The 13,630-nt window shown below is 37.4% G+C and overlaps 1 protein-coding gene across 2 annotated transcripts; it reads right to left on the reverse strand.

Annotated features, from left to right (window-relative positions):
- Positions 1–206: 206 nt before the first annotated feature.
- On the reverse strand, positions 207–12,804 carry LOC131652840 (uncharacterized). Of its 2 annotated transcripts, XM_058922819.1 has the most exons (7): positions 12,525–12,804; positions 3,600–6,132; positions 2,954–3,521; positions 2,030–2,395; positions 1,859–1,938; positions 1,668–1,741; positions 207–352 (listed from the first exon to the last, which is right to left on the reverse strand). In XM_058922819.1, the coding sequence occupies exons 2-7, from the start codon at positions 6,074–6,076 to the stop codon at positions 339–341; spliced, it is 3,579 nt and encodes a 1,192-aa protein (XP_058778802.1). In that variant the 5' UTR covers positions 6,077–6,132; positions 12,525–12,804; the 3' UTR covers positions 207–338. The 2 variants fall into 2 exon arrangements, with proteins under 2 accessions (XP_058778802.1, XP_058778801.1); XM_058922818.1 differs by lacking the exon at positions 207–352 and having other exon boundaries at positions 359–1,741.
- Between the last annotated feature and the right edge of the window lie 826 nt (positions 12,805–13,630).

Raw genomic sequence — 13,630 nt, forward strand, 5'->3', positions numbered from 1 at the left:
TTTCGAGTTATCAGCACCTTGCTCCATAACACAGGCTTCTCAAATATTTATATCACTTCCTTTCGAGTTACCAACACATAAATCATTTACTACGCAGCGGAATTCATAGTCTCAATTGATTTCATTAATAACATCCATCAAAATATCATCATTCTCATCATATCATGAGTTATGGTTTTGAAACAACTTAAAACAACTCAAAGTCATGTTCATCAAAAGAGAGTATAAAATTCAATCCAAACATTCCTAACTTCGAAGTTACATATCAGAGCAAAACCTTCTAAGTCAACAGAAATTAAAAGAAATAACTCCAAAGCTATCACCGATGCTTCTTGGAGTTATTCATGAGTTTCTGCGCGTTACCCACGTGGAGGCAAAATTCAAACAAAAAGAGTAAGTAATCACATTCATTACAAAATATATACGGAATAGACATACTAGTTCAAACACATCATGATACGATCCATAATTTACTACCATTACCATATATCACATATAACATTCACACTTTCCTATCATCATAATATATCATCGAAACATCATTTAATTCATAACCACAATATAAACATCATTAAGTCATAACATCATCATAGCACCATTTAGTCAACAATTATTCATCAAACTTTATTTACATCACGGCAACGTTAAAACGTCATTTATCCAATAATTATGCAATGTCACATAAGATCCAATGCAACAACATTGACCTATGCATGTGATACCAATTATTTATGAGTACTTCACTCATCACCCTCTAAAGATCCCCACCATAGGATCGATTCCCTCTTAAAACCGGAGCACAACATCAAACTCACTCAATCCACATAATAGCAACGTCCAAAACTGAGCGGATCAATGTCCAAAGTATAACATGAATGTATGATGCACACAACATAATATCCAGAGACCACAATTAGTCAAATTGCACCATCATTCATGAAACCATAAACAATATTATCCACATGGCATGTATACACATCAAAGATGCACGTACTCCATTTCATTCAACATATCATCAGTACACACATCATAATACAACATAATACCAACATAGCACCAACATTTCATCATACAAACATACATCATTATAATTCAACGCATAAGGGACTAAGTTCGTCATGGCATAGGTACTGGAAAAATACATTATTTACTCATTTTCTTCCACCAAAATATAGTTCATCGCGTTAGCTATTTAATGCTTCGAGCGGCGCGTTAAACAGAGTCCGGAAACTCAAGTTACGGCCTCTACAAGAATGCAAGCAGTTTTGTGTCTACCTATTATATGACAATTGTTAAGAATTGTAGTTGGGCCTAACTCATCTCTACAAAACCGACTTACCGGCTTAGGATTACTCCAATTATAAAGACATGTTTAGGCCATATATTGCCCGATGTCTCACACAAAAGTGGGTGGCCCGATAGTAGTTGGTTATTTGTTTGTTTATGAATAAACCTATTTTTTTGGAATAGAATTCTTCGTTGATTTGCTTCTCCTTACAAATAGCATTGATATAGTCATGTAAATCATGGACCCTTAATTTACTTCGTTTCTGTATTGGCTATATATAAAGTCATTCATTTTCATTCAATAAATAATAAATTAAGCTTAAGAGCTACAATCTGTTTTAACAGCTAGGTGTGATTGCTTTCCTTTATTTTCAACTTACCGTGAAGGCAAGTTGGTGCAGTGTTAACAGGCGCACACACTCTGCACTTTTCAATCCCGATCAGCAAATACTCTCTGCATGATGAATGGAATTTTATTACGCCCGCGCACCCACACACAATCAAGACATGCTCAAATTGCAGTATGAGAAATAGTATCTCAATTAAGTGGCTTAATTAATCATTAACTTACTTTGCTTGGTCAGGTGGAATGTCTCTAAGACACTCGAGGTCAATGATTCCATGATCATCAACCAGTCTCTTCAGGAAATTCTGCATAATAAATCATGTAAAATGTGTTGCATCAATAAGTTTGTTCTATCCAGAAAGTGATTAATATCATTTCATCTAAGTTTCATTTTACCTGAATACGCTCGGCAAGCCTGTTGTCCATGCCACGTTCTTTGATGGTATTAGCAATGTCCTGGACATTTGCACATCCCATGGCTTCCCCGTCTACGGAATCCATGGTGTCTTCTGTCTTTTCTCTTTTCCCAGCCTTGGCTTGTGCTTTTCTTCTTAAACTATCCAAATCAAATTGTTCCTTTTCCTCCTTTAGTTGTTTTTTGGTCTTTAACTTTATTGGGTCAGAAGTCATCTCATTGGTTTTACTCCTCACAACATCTTTGTGATCACCAAAATTTAAATCCCTTACTTTCTGAATCAGATCAAGAGTTTGTCCAGCAATGTCAAAAAAGCTCTGCTGCGTGTGATTACTCTGTTCCTGTTCCTGAGGATGGACTTGAGATGCATTAGTTTGAGAATGAATGACTGCGACACAGCCTGCAGACTGTTTGAAAACTAGGTGTATTCATCTCATTTTCATCTTTATTCTTTAAGATGCCACTTGACAAAGCTGGTACCCTCAAAATGGCTATGGGCATGGGCAATTACTCGTGAGAATAACCCAGTATGGACGCGGGTAAGGGTATCTAGGGTATCTTAGTATCCACCCCGCCCCATACCTACCCACACAATATATATTTATATATTTTCATTTTTATTATTATATACACATGCTTATCAATTTTATTAAATATACATCACACTATGAAATCACTATGAAATTTGTACCCATTTTAATAAAAGTCTTTATTTATTTCTTAACTCGGCAATAACATTTTTGAATTTTTTTTAAGTTGTGTGTGATTTTCAAATCATATTCATGGGACAGAACTATGCTCTTAGAGAGCTTTGAGGGACATTTGATTGTTGCATTGTCATCTCTCAAGTTCTCAATTGATTTGCTTCTTTGAATGTTAACTTCAAAAAACATGGTTGAACTTACCGTTTCAAGAAGCTTAGAGATGGAACCGCAAGTGTTGTATTTTGCTGTGCTTGACAGATCTTCAATTTCTGAGTTGCTATCTGAGCATGATTCTTTCTTCTCAGGAATATGATCATTTGAAAAATCTCCAGATATTTGAGATGAAACGACAGAGGATTGGGATGAAACCATGTCATTTGACTCTTTCCCAATATCATCATGGCATGATTTTTCTTCCCCTTCCTCAATCACATCCATTGGGCTGTGGCATTCTGTATTATTTCTTTGAGGTGATTCTGTTTGTTTGCAGTCTGATTCATCTGTTAAGCTAATTGAGCTACTGGTAATTCTGCAGGAATCATTGCTATTGACATCACATTCAGTGTTCTTTTCTGGTTCCACTGTAATAGAACTCAGGTTGCAAACAGATTGATTCAATAAGTTTACATCACATTCGGTGTTCTTTTCTGGTTCCACTTCACGCACTTGCTGTTTGTTGACTGCCATGCTCATACTTTCTCCGTCGCATGCTGTGCACATGCTGGCTAACTTTTTAGGAAATCGGGCAGCCAGTGACATGAATGCAGAACTGTGAACAGAGAAAAAGTTGTTGCAGTGGCAAGTCGTTAAACTCAAAGTCAGCTAAAAAAACTAATAGAGTATATACCTGGAAATATGGTCTGTGACATTTTGAGTGAGGAAAACTCCCGCCAATGAAGAATTATGGCACTGTGGCATCTCATCTTTCTTAGGACGATTTGAACTGGAAAGAGAACTTCTCTTTCTAATTTGTTTCTTTTTTGTACGTGACACAGGCATATCTTCCACTAAGACGTCAATGCATTTTTGTGGTGTTCCTGCTTCTCTAATTGTTTGCAGATCAGAAAAGTCCAGTTGTTTTGCATTGTAATTTGCTTCAGTACAGTTTCTAGTTCTCATTAGAGAACTATAACCACGTGTTTGATTCGGTAATTGAGATATTGCTGCCATCTTTCTCAAAGATAATCTGAACTCATCAAATGTTTGAGTATTATGAATATAATTTTCTCTAGATTCATTTATGATTTGGGGTACATTATATCCCAAATCATACATCAAGTTGCTGTAGTTTGATGCATAAGGATGCACCTCAGCATCTTCGGGAGCGAATATTGGTGGTACTCCATTTTTAGTAATCACAGAAGTTTTTCCCTTTTCAGTTCTCCTTTTCTTGTGGATTTTTGGAAACTGAAGTGGAAACTTTGACTGGTATGAGTGCAATCCATTATAGTGTGCCCCAATCAGATTCACGCTGCTGTTATCTGCACGTTCAATGATTCCCGGATGCTCTCTCTCGCAACCAACCATTTCCATTAGTAACTTTACTGTTGAAGCTTGACCATTATTGCCTCTTTCAGTGGTTTCAGAATGCTCTCTCTCGGAACCAACCATTTCCATTTGTAAATTTACTGTTGAAACCTGACCATTGCTGATGTTTTCATACTCAACCTCTGCAAGACCCTTTCTTTTGTTTTTGTTCCTGGCTGCAAGACCCTTTCTTTTGTTTTTGTTCCTGGCATTCCTCTTTATTCCAGGAGGATTGCATTTTGGAAGACATGTACTTGGAGCTTCTGTGTTTACAGATAACGACGTGTAATTATGTACTATCTCTTTCAACAAGGTGTTTTGATCATTGGTGAGGCTTTCATTGCACATACTACTTTCATCTCTTCCTCCTGTGTCCAAATTTATGGACATTCTACATGGCATTATGGTAGGTTTAGACATAATTGGTTTAGTCAATTCACCTGTCATTTTTTTTGGAGTAAAAGTCATGTTCGATCTCTTCTTTCTCACACACTTCCTCTCACCGTTCGGTAATGCTATGTAACTATGTAATGCCTGCTTCATCCAAGGGTTTATATTGGCATTCGCTTCCATATCAGAACCTGAGAACCTACTCATTGTTGTTTCTTTAGATTCTGGCATCAACACCCCAGTCAGTCCTCCTGTCATTTTTGTTTGGCCAGTAGGAGACTTGTTCAATTGTTTTATTCTATGATACTTTTTTTCTGTCATGTTTCTTGGCTTTTCCTCAGGAGAATTAGTTTTTGAAGGGGACGTAGCTAGGGTTTGTTCATTATCAATATCCTGCAATTCTGCACCAATTTCTTTGCTCGGATGCACAGTTAAGGTGTGCTCATTATTACAAAATGATGGGTAATTATTTTCTGCTGCCTGCTTCATGAGAACTTTCACATCATAGGCAAGGCCTACTTCAATTTCCTGCAGTACTGTACAAGTTTCTATGCACGGATGCCCAATTGCATTTTCTCTGGTGGCAGAACTTTCACCTCTTTCTGGCATCGTTTTTCCAGGCAAGTCTCCCGATACTTCAGTAGGAGTAGAAGACTTATTTAATCCTGGGCTTCTCACATAAGCAAGATCTGGGTATGTTCCCTTTACGACTACATTCTCTTTGACAGCAGAACTCTCTTCCATTCCTCCATCAAAATAAGTGGAAACATTACATGGTGGTTGGGCCAATTCGGACATCTTTTCTGTAGTCAGTTCACCTGTCACTTCCCTTGGAGGAGCAGGAGTCCTCTTCAATTTCCTTCTCACACGCTTCTTAACTGGGACTTGTGTAACTTCTGGAAATGACATGGAACTGTTTGATGCATGCTTAATGAAAGTGTTTAAATCATAAGCAAGGCCAACATTCATTTCTTGTACGGCTACACCATTTTCTTTGCCTGCAGAACTTTCATCTTTTGTACCTATTTCAAAATTTAAGGACCTTCCACACGACATTTGGGCAGCTTCAGGTATTTTTTCAGTGACTTCTTCGATCACTTCTGTTGCAGGAGTAGAAGTATTGTTCAATTCTTTTCTTCTCACGTACTTCCTCTCGGCTATGTTTTCTTTTGATTGTGCCTTTGGGGTAGCTGGCTTCAGAGTTCTTTTGGGTTTGCCTCCTCTAATGACCTTGGGGCAGTGATCTTTTCTCCTCGGCCTTTTTACTCGTGCTTTATTCAGACCCGTACAGAGGCTGCTCCCCTCATGTGGGTTGTGATTCTCCTTCAGTGGTGAAGAAACAGCAGTCAATTCCACAACAAGGTCGCAAATTTCTTTGTCCGGTGATGCTCCATCCTTGTCAAGCATTTTGGCAGGGTCACCTGGGGAAGTTCTCTTGCTACAGCAAGCATTGTCAGATGTTTCTGCATCAAAAGTTCAAACAAAGCTGAGAATAAAAGCATTAGTCTGCGTATGGCATGTTTTAATGTCCCAATGCCCAATGCGTTTCTAACATGAAAAGGGAGAAGCTACCTTTTGTAGCTTTAACTGTGAAAAGGGACTTTTTGATGTGGTTTTAAGAAACATGATGAAGTACCAAACATACACTACAGTCCCAGTTTCATATATAGTATTAAAAGAGAGTTAAAGCTGAAACTTCTTACAAGAAAATCTTGAGCTGAAGGCTATGCATAGGGCATCATGGTCTCAAGATTTAACAAGTTTCAAAGAAAATTGTACTTGTAATATGCAGACATATTTTTTTTAAGTGGAAAACTAGTTCTTTCAATGAAAGCTTAGAAATTCAAAATTGAATGCACAATTCTTCATTATGTACAAAAACCAGAGATAATGGGAAAAAATCATATGCCCAGGATATACTATTTGCTTAGGGGCAAGATTGAAACTACTAATACAATAGGATAACTAATCACTATAGAACGGACACTTTTTGATCGAAGGCATGTTTTGTGACTATGTTATGTCTATGCCCATTTAATTGATAACTACTAATTTTATCGTTAAGCCATGCTCAGTCATCTAACTGATGACTTAAGAATAAATTTATGTAACTTTTTTGAAATGTGTGGTACAAGAGTCGGACATCCCCGTAACTTAAAATAAAAATATAACAATATAAAAATATAACACAATATAAAATTAAAAATAGGCTTGAGAGTTAAACATAGTAAAAATAGTTGCACCACTTCACACACTTGACTTGTCACACAATTTAAATAACTGAAGGAACAAATAGATCATTCAATTTGTTATTGTTTCCGAGCTGTGTTGCATAAGAATTCGACGGACAAACATAATAAATTCGGACAAACAACCTAGGTATCTCCAACATGAAACATTATCAAAACCTGTTATTGCTGCAGTGTCTGTAATTGTAGCCGGAGAAATATGGTTCCGTTCAAATATTTTAACTTACACATTTACTTTTATTTTTAGAATTGTTAGTAAAATTGTTTGCTTATGAAATAATGGATATTATGGGGAAAAAAATGCAATTAACCAAGTTTAAAAAAAAAATTACCCAAAAAACCAGGTTTTGGGAAAAATTACCTGGATAACCAGGTTTGGAAGGTGCCCTACACATAGGAGCCACCTCCCATGGCGCCATAGTACAAAAAGTTGGTCATATGCGCCACCTGGGGTGGCGCCTTAGTGCATGGTGGTTTTTATAAGCCACCTCGGGTGGCGCCAATGTTGCTGTGATTTTTTTTTTTGTTTTTTTTTTTAATATTTTAGAAAAAAAGAAAACTCACTAAATAAATAACTAGATTTGCGGGAATATATATTAATGATATAAGACTATGCATTACAACTGGAAATACGGGAAAAACATTATAAATACGGAAAATACAGGAATATATTTTTAAAAGACATTAAAATTATTCTAATCGTGACCCTTATGACCGTTAGATCCGCAAGAAGGCGCTGTTCGGATCCGTTGGGAAGGTGGCCGACGATCCCCCTAGTCCTTGGATGTTCTCGTTGTGTTTGGGTAGGTGGGCCTCGGATTAGCCCCTCCATGCGTTTGTTGGACGTGTAGTAAAGAGTCGGGTCCACATGCCCTCAAAGTTTTGTCATGGTGGTGGGGTCGCCTCGTATGGTTGGTAAAACTCAGCGTTTGAGTTGCCTTGGAAAAAAGGCATTGTTTGTTGGAGTGTGGTGTAGCCATATTGTTATTGTTGTGATTGTTGGGAGCTATGGTAAAGTGATGATTGCGGGATCATTGGCTCGATTGGGTCGTATTCGTCATCTGGGCCCATGCCGGGACTGGGTTGCCTAGTGGAGGGGCCCGCGTCGTGGTGCTGTTGGGTGAAACCCCATGAGTGATGTTGGCTGGGTTGCCTAGTGGAGGGGCCCGCGTCGTGGTGTTGTTGGGTGAAGCCCCAGGACTGTTGTTGGCTGGCTTGATTTTGGTAGGGCGTTTGATACTCTTCACGGTAAGGGTGTTCGGAGGTCTGATGGTGTTGGTGTTGTGTTTGGTGAAAGCTATGTTGGCTTGGTTGACTTGGTTGTCTTGGTTGACGTTGTTGGCGTTGTTGGGGTGGTTGTTGGTTGTATTGCTGTTGGCGGGGGTCATGTAAGTAGTAAGGGTCGGACACATACATTTCAGGAGTTGTTACTGATCTATACCAATTCACGTAATCTTTAGTTGGATACATCGGGAGTTTGGCAACGGAGAACTGGAGCACATAGCGGCGACACTGCTTCCACATCTCACAACATTCAGGTGCGAATGATTTCCACTCTTGGTGATCCCATTGGTGATTCACTCTTTTCAGCATCTCACAACATTCAGGTGCGAATGATTTCCACTCTTGGTGATCCCATTGGTGATTCACTCTTTTCAGATGCCAACAACCCAAATCAATGGGGGATCCGGGATCAGTTGATGCATGTCAAATTGGAGTCTCACACGGTCAGCATGGTGCATCTCCACAATGTTGAACCTTATGATAGGTGTCACCGCAGTCCAAACTTCTTGGTCACGGGCATTGGGCTCATGTTCGAGCCCCAAATACGGTCTCCAATTAAACTGCATAGGAAAAAAGAATATAATATATTATTTGGAAGATGGTTTGTAATACATATATACGCATCATAAAAAAGTTTAGTGGTACATTCCTCCCTTGAACGAAATTTGTCTCCTTCTTTTAACCGAGCATCTGTTTGAGTGTATGGATCATAGAAAATATCAGACGATGGTTCATCCGCATCCAAGTTCAAGTTTCTCATGTGCGCTGGAGGCATATACACTTGATTTGGTGGCACAACAACGTCTTGTTTGTCTTCAGATTCCTCGTTGACCAAGTGATCAACTTCTATTTCCAGTTCCTCTTCTTCTTCATCTACAACGTCGACCTCAGCTTGCTCGTCGACTAGTGAATCAATGACTTGTGACTCCACCATTTGTGAGGGTTGAACTTCTAGTAAAGTAACATACAGCTCTATGGACTCGTAACCAGAATATTCATGATTGGCAAACATATTCTGCAGGTCTTCATCATCTTTGACCTCAACTTGGATAAACTTGACCCGGTTGTTCCCACGAAGAAATTGATATTGGTAAAAAATTTGGAATCCATCACCTCGTGCAAGCTTCGGCTCTAATCTCTTTTTGAAGTAACTAAAATTTGCTTTTCTGTTTAAAGAAAACTGTGTAACCTCAGTGTTTCTAAACAGAAAACCAACATCTTCGCAAACATGGGTCTCGCCAAAAACATGAGCGTTGATAATATATTGTGGAGTAACCATTGTTGAGTGTGTAATGAGATGTGCAATTTTTCACATAACTGGTTTCTTTTATGTAGACGAACAATTGGTGAACCCTAAAACAATATTATTTGAAATCTGCTTATTGTACACTCACATGCGGAAAAATTTGATGAGATGCATGCATGTATCGTCACAGACGTGTACAGTTGATTTGAGGTATGCGTGATGCACAGTCGACTTGACCAGATACAGCCATACTGAGTTGCGTATACTGTACACTAATTATTTTCAGTCATACTGAGTTACGTATTCAAACAGCAAACTCTAATTTGGTCAACGAGGAATCTGAAGACGAACAGGACGTTGTTGTGCCAACAGATCAAGTGTATATGCCTCCAGCACACATGAGGAACTTGAACTTGGATGGGGATGAACCATTGTCTGATATTTTCTATGATCCATACACTCAAACAGATGCGCGGTTAAAAGAATGAGACAAATTTCGTTCAAGGGAGGAATGTACCACTAAACTTTTTTATGATGCGTATATATGTATTACAATTTACAAACCATCTTCCAAATAATATATTATATTCTTTTTTCCTATGCAGTTTAATTGGAGACCATACTTGGGGCTCGAACATGAGTCCAACGCCCGTGACCAAGAAGTTTGGACTGCGGTGACACCTATCATAAGGTTCAACGTTATGGAGATGCACCATGCTGACCGTGTGAGACTCCAATTTAGAATGCATCAACCGATCCCGGATCCCCCACTGATTTGGGTTATTGGCATCTGAAAAAAGTAAATCACAAATGGGATCACCAAGATTGGAAATCATTCGCACCTTAATGTTGTGAGATGTGGAAGCAGTGTCGCCGCTATGTGCTCCAGTTCCCCGTTGCCCAACTCCCGATGTATCCAACTGAAGATTATATGAATTGGTATAGATCAGTCACAACTCCTGAAATGTATGTGTCCGACCCTTACTACTTACACGACCCCCGCCAACAGCAATACAACCAACAACCACCCCAACAACGCCAACAGAGTCAACAACGCCAACAACGTCAACCAAGCCAACCAAGTGAACCAACCCAACATAGCTTTCACCAAACACAGTACCAACATCATCAGACCTCCGAACACCCTTACCGTGAAGAGTATCAAACGCCCTACCAAAATCAACTCAGCCAACAACAGTCTTGAGGCTTCACCCAACAGCACCACGACGCAGGCCCCTCCACTAGGCAACCCAGCCAACATCACTCATGGCGCTTCACCCAACAGCACCATGACGCGGGCCCCTCCACTAGGCAACCCAGCCCCGATATGGGCCCAGATGACGAATACGACCCAAACGAGCCAATGATCCCGCAATCATCACTTTACCATAGCTCTCAACAATCACAACAACAACAATATGGCTACACCGCACCCCAACAAACAATGTCTTTTTTTCAAGACAACTCAAGCGCTGGATTTTACCAGCCATACGAGGCGACCCCACCACGACAAAATTTTGAGGGCATGGGGACCCGACTCTTTGACAATAGGATTGAAGACTACATGTCCAACGTGCGTATGGAGGGACTAATCCGAGACCCACCTACCCACACACAACGAGAACATCCAAGGACTATGGGGTCGTCGACCACCTTCCCAACGGATACGAACAGCGCCTTCTTGCGGAACTGACGGTCATAAGGGTCACGATTAGAATAATTTAATGTTTTTTTAAAATATATTCCCGTATTTTCCGTATTTGTAATGTTTTTCCCGTATTTCCAGTTGTAATCCATCGTCTTATATCATTAATATATATTCCCGCAATTCTAATTATTTATTTAGTAGGTTTTCTTTTTTTTAAAATATTAAAAAAAAAATCACAGCAACATTGGCGCCACCCGAGGTGGCTTATAAAAACCACCATGCACTAAGGCGCCACCCCAGATGGCGCATATGACCAACTTTTTGTACTATGGCGCCATGGGAGGTGGCTCCTATGTGTAGGGCACCTCCCAAACCTGGTTATCCAAGTAATTTTTCCCAAAATCTGATTTTTTGGGTAAACTTTTTTTTAAAGTTGGTTATTTGCATTTTTTTCGGATATTATGTATCTCTATAGTTTATAAATTATTCATCATTTTTTTACAAGAATCTATTTATTTAATATTAAATGTCTTATTTTAATATTATTAATTATTAATAACATTCAAATTTTGATTATATTATAAATATCTTTTTAATATAATAAATTTTCTAATTACAATATAATAATTAATTATCAATTCTACAATAAAAATTAAAAAGGGTTTAATATATAGAAATCAAAAGAAATTTGAGATATTGGACTATTTCTGATATAAAATATCCCTATATACATATCCATCCGAAATATCCCTGAAAATGAAATATAGCAGTTCAAAATGAAATATCTCTGAAAAATGAAATATGGCGGTTCAAAATGAAATATAAGGATTTAGATATGCATATCCGAAAGAAAACAATTTCAAATTTACAAGGTGAGTTAGGATAAGGTGAATTTCATCGCAACACTACTAGGTGGGGAAAGAAACCCCCTACTAAAATGGGGCGCATGGGCCAGCAGTGATGTTCAAAACGGGTTAAGCCATACAGCAAGGCCCAACCCGGATTCAAACCGTTTATGAGAAGGAAACCCTAAGTCTAAATGAAACAGCCGTGAGATGCTTCCTTGTTTCTCTCACCATTCTCAATCCTCCTATAAGAACAGCTCATACAAAATCCCTGCGAAAATCACCCCACAAACCTCTCAAAGGACACGGAAACACTCTCAGACATAGACCTCAACCTAACGCTAAGGACCCTCAGCGTAAATCACATCGCTCACAACCTTCATAACTCACAACAAAACCACTCACAACGATATTTCAGACAACAGCAAACGAACACAACGCAGTAACGACTCACATGCAGAGAAGAAGAAGAAGAAGAAGAAGAGCAAACCGACAACAACACTTCAACAACCACAGAGCTGAACTCAAAATTAGTGACGAAGTGGAAGAAAATTCTAAGATCAAAGAAGAGCAGAGCATGTACCTTTTTAATAGCTATGTAAAGCTGGTAACATCCGTCTGAAATTGATGAAACATGGGGTTGGGATCTTGGGGGATAGGGTTTTATGCTGTTTACTGCATGAGAGAGGAAATGAATCGGTGGAATAAAGATATAAAAGTGATGAGAAAACAGAGAATATCAGGTTTAAGCAGAGAAGGGAGAATTTCAAGCTGAATACGAGTTTGGGAAAGAGTTTATTTTGATTTTTCTGTTTTAGCATTTAAGTGGATTTTATAGAAATTTAATTAAGTTGATGTGACAGAAACAAGGAAGGCACGCGGCTGGGTTTTGGATAGCCAGATAGGGGGTTTTCATTGAAAGTTGTATTAAATTATATTCCTATACCAAACTTTTCCCGCCAAATTTATGATCAATAAAAATCCTTCAATAAATAATAATAATAATAATAATAATAATAATAATAATAATAATAATAATAATAATAATAATAATAATAATAATAATAATAATATCATATAAATAATAATAATAATAATAATAATAATAATAATAATGATAATTATAATCGTATTTTTATTTTATTATTATAATTCTACAACTTATTCCCACCAAAAATTTTCACACATAACAATTCATCAATAAATAATAATTGTATTTTTTATTTTATTTTTGTTAAAAAATTCTAATAATTAATATCTAATCAATTGAAGACACACGTTCCAAACAAAAAATATCTCACTTATTTATTTTTTATATATTAATATTAATATTATTTTAATTAATTATAATTAATTAATTAAAATAATAAAAGAGAGTGGATTTAGTGGAAAATTATCAATAAATATGATTTTGTCAGAGGTAAGAAATGATAATTAATAAAAGAACCCATTAATAAATGTCTCATTTACTTATTTTTTATATATTAATATTAATATTATTAATATTAATAATATTATTTTTATTAATTAATCATAATTAATTAAAATAATAAAAGAGAGTGAATTTAGTAGGAAATTATCAATAAATATGATTTTGTGAAAGGTTAGTAGTAGTATATATATAGCAAGTTTTGAAATCTCTTATACTTGCCATAACGATTTTTTCTTAAATCGTTTTAAACTATTTGA

Source organism: Vicia villosa, linkage group LG2 (assembly GCF_029867415.1).
Source record: "Vicia villosa cultivar HV-30 ecotype Madison, WI linkage group LG2, Vvil1.0, whole genome shotgun sequence".
NCBI classification, from domain to species: Eukaryota; Viridiplantae; Streptophyta; class Magnoliopsida; order Fabales; family Fabaceae; genus Vicia; species Vicia villosa.

Bases quoted from the DNA above. Each gene is read 5' to 3' on its own strand.
- LOC131652840 (XM_058922818.1), bottom strand. From the start codon at position 6,076: ATGCTTGACAAGGATGGAGCATCACCGGACAAAGAAATTTGCGACCTT. The intron at 3,522-3,599 runs GTATATACTCTA...CTCTGTTCACAG, and splicing joins GTCACAGACCATATTTCCAG to TTCTGCATTCATGTCACTGG. The intron at 1,939-2,029 runs GTAAAATGAAAC...TTTATTATGCAG, and splicing joins GGCTTGCCGAGCGTATTCAG to AATTTCCTGAAGAGACTGGT.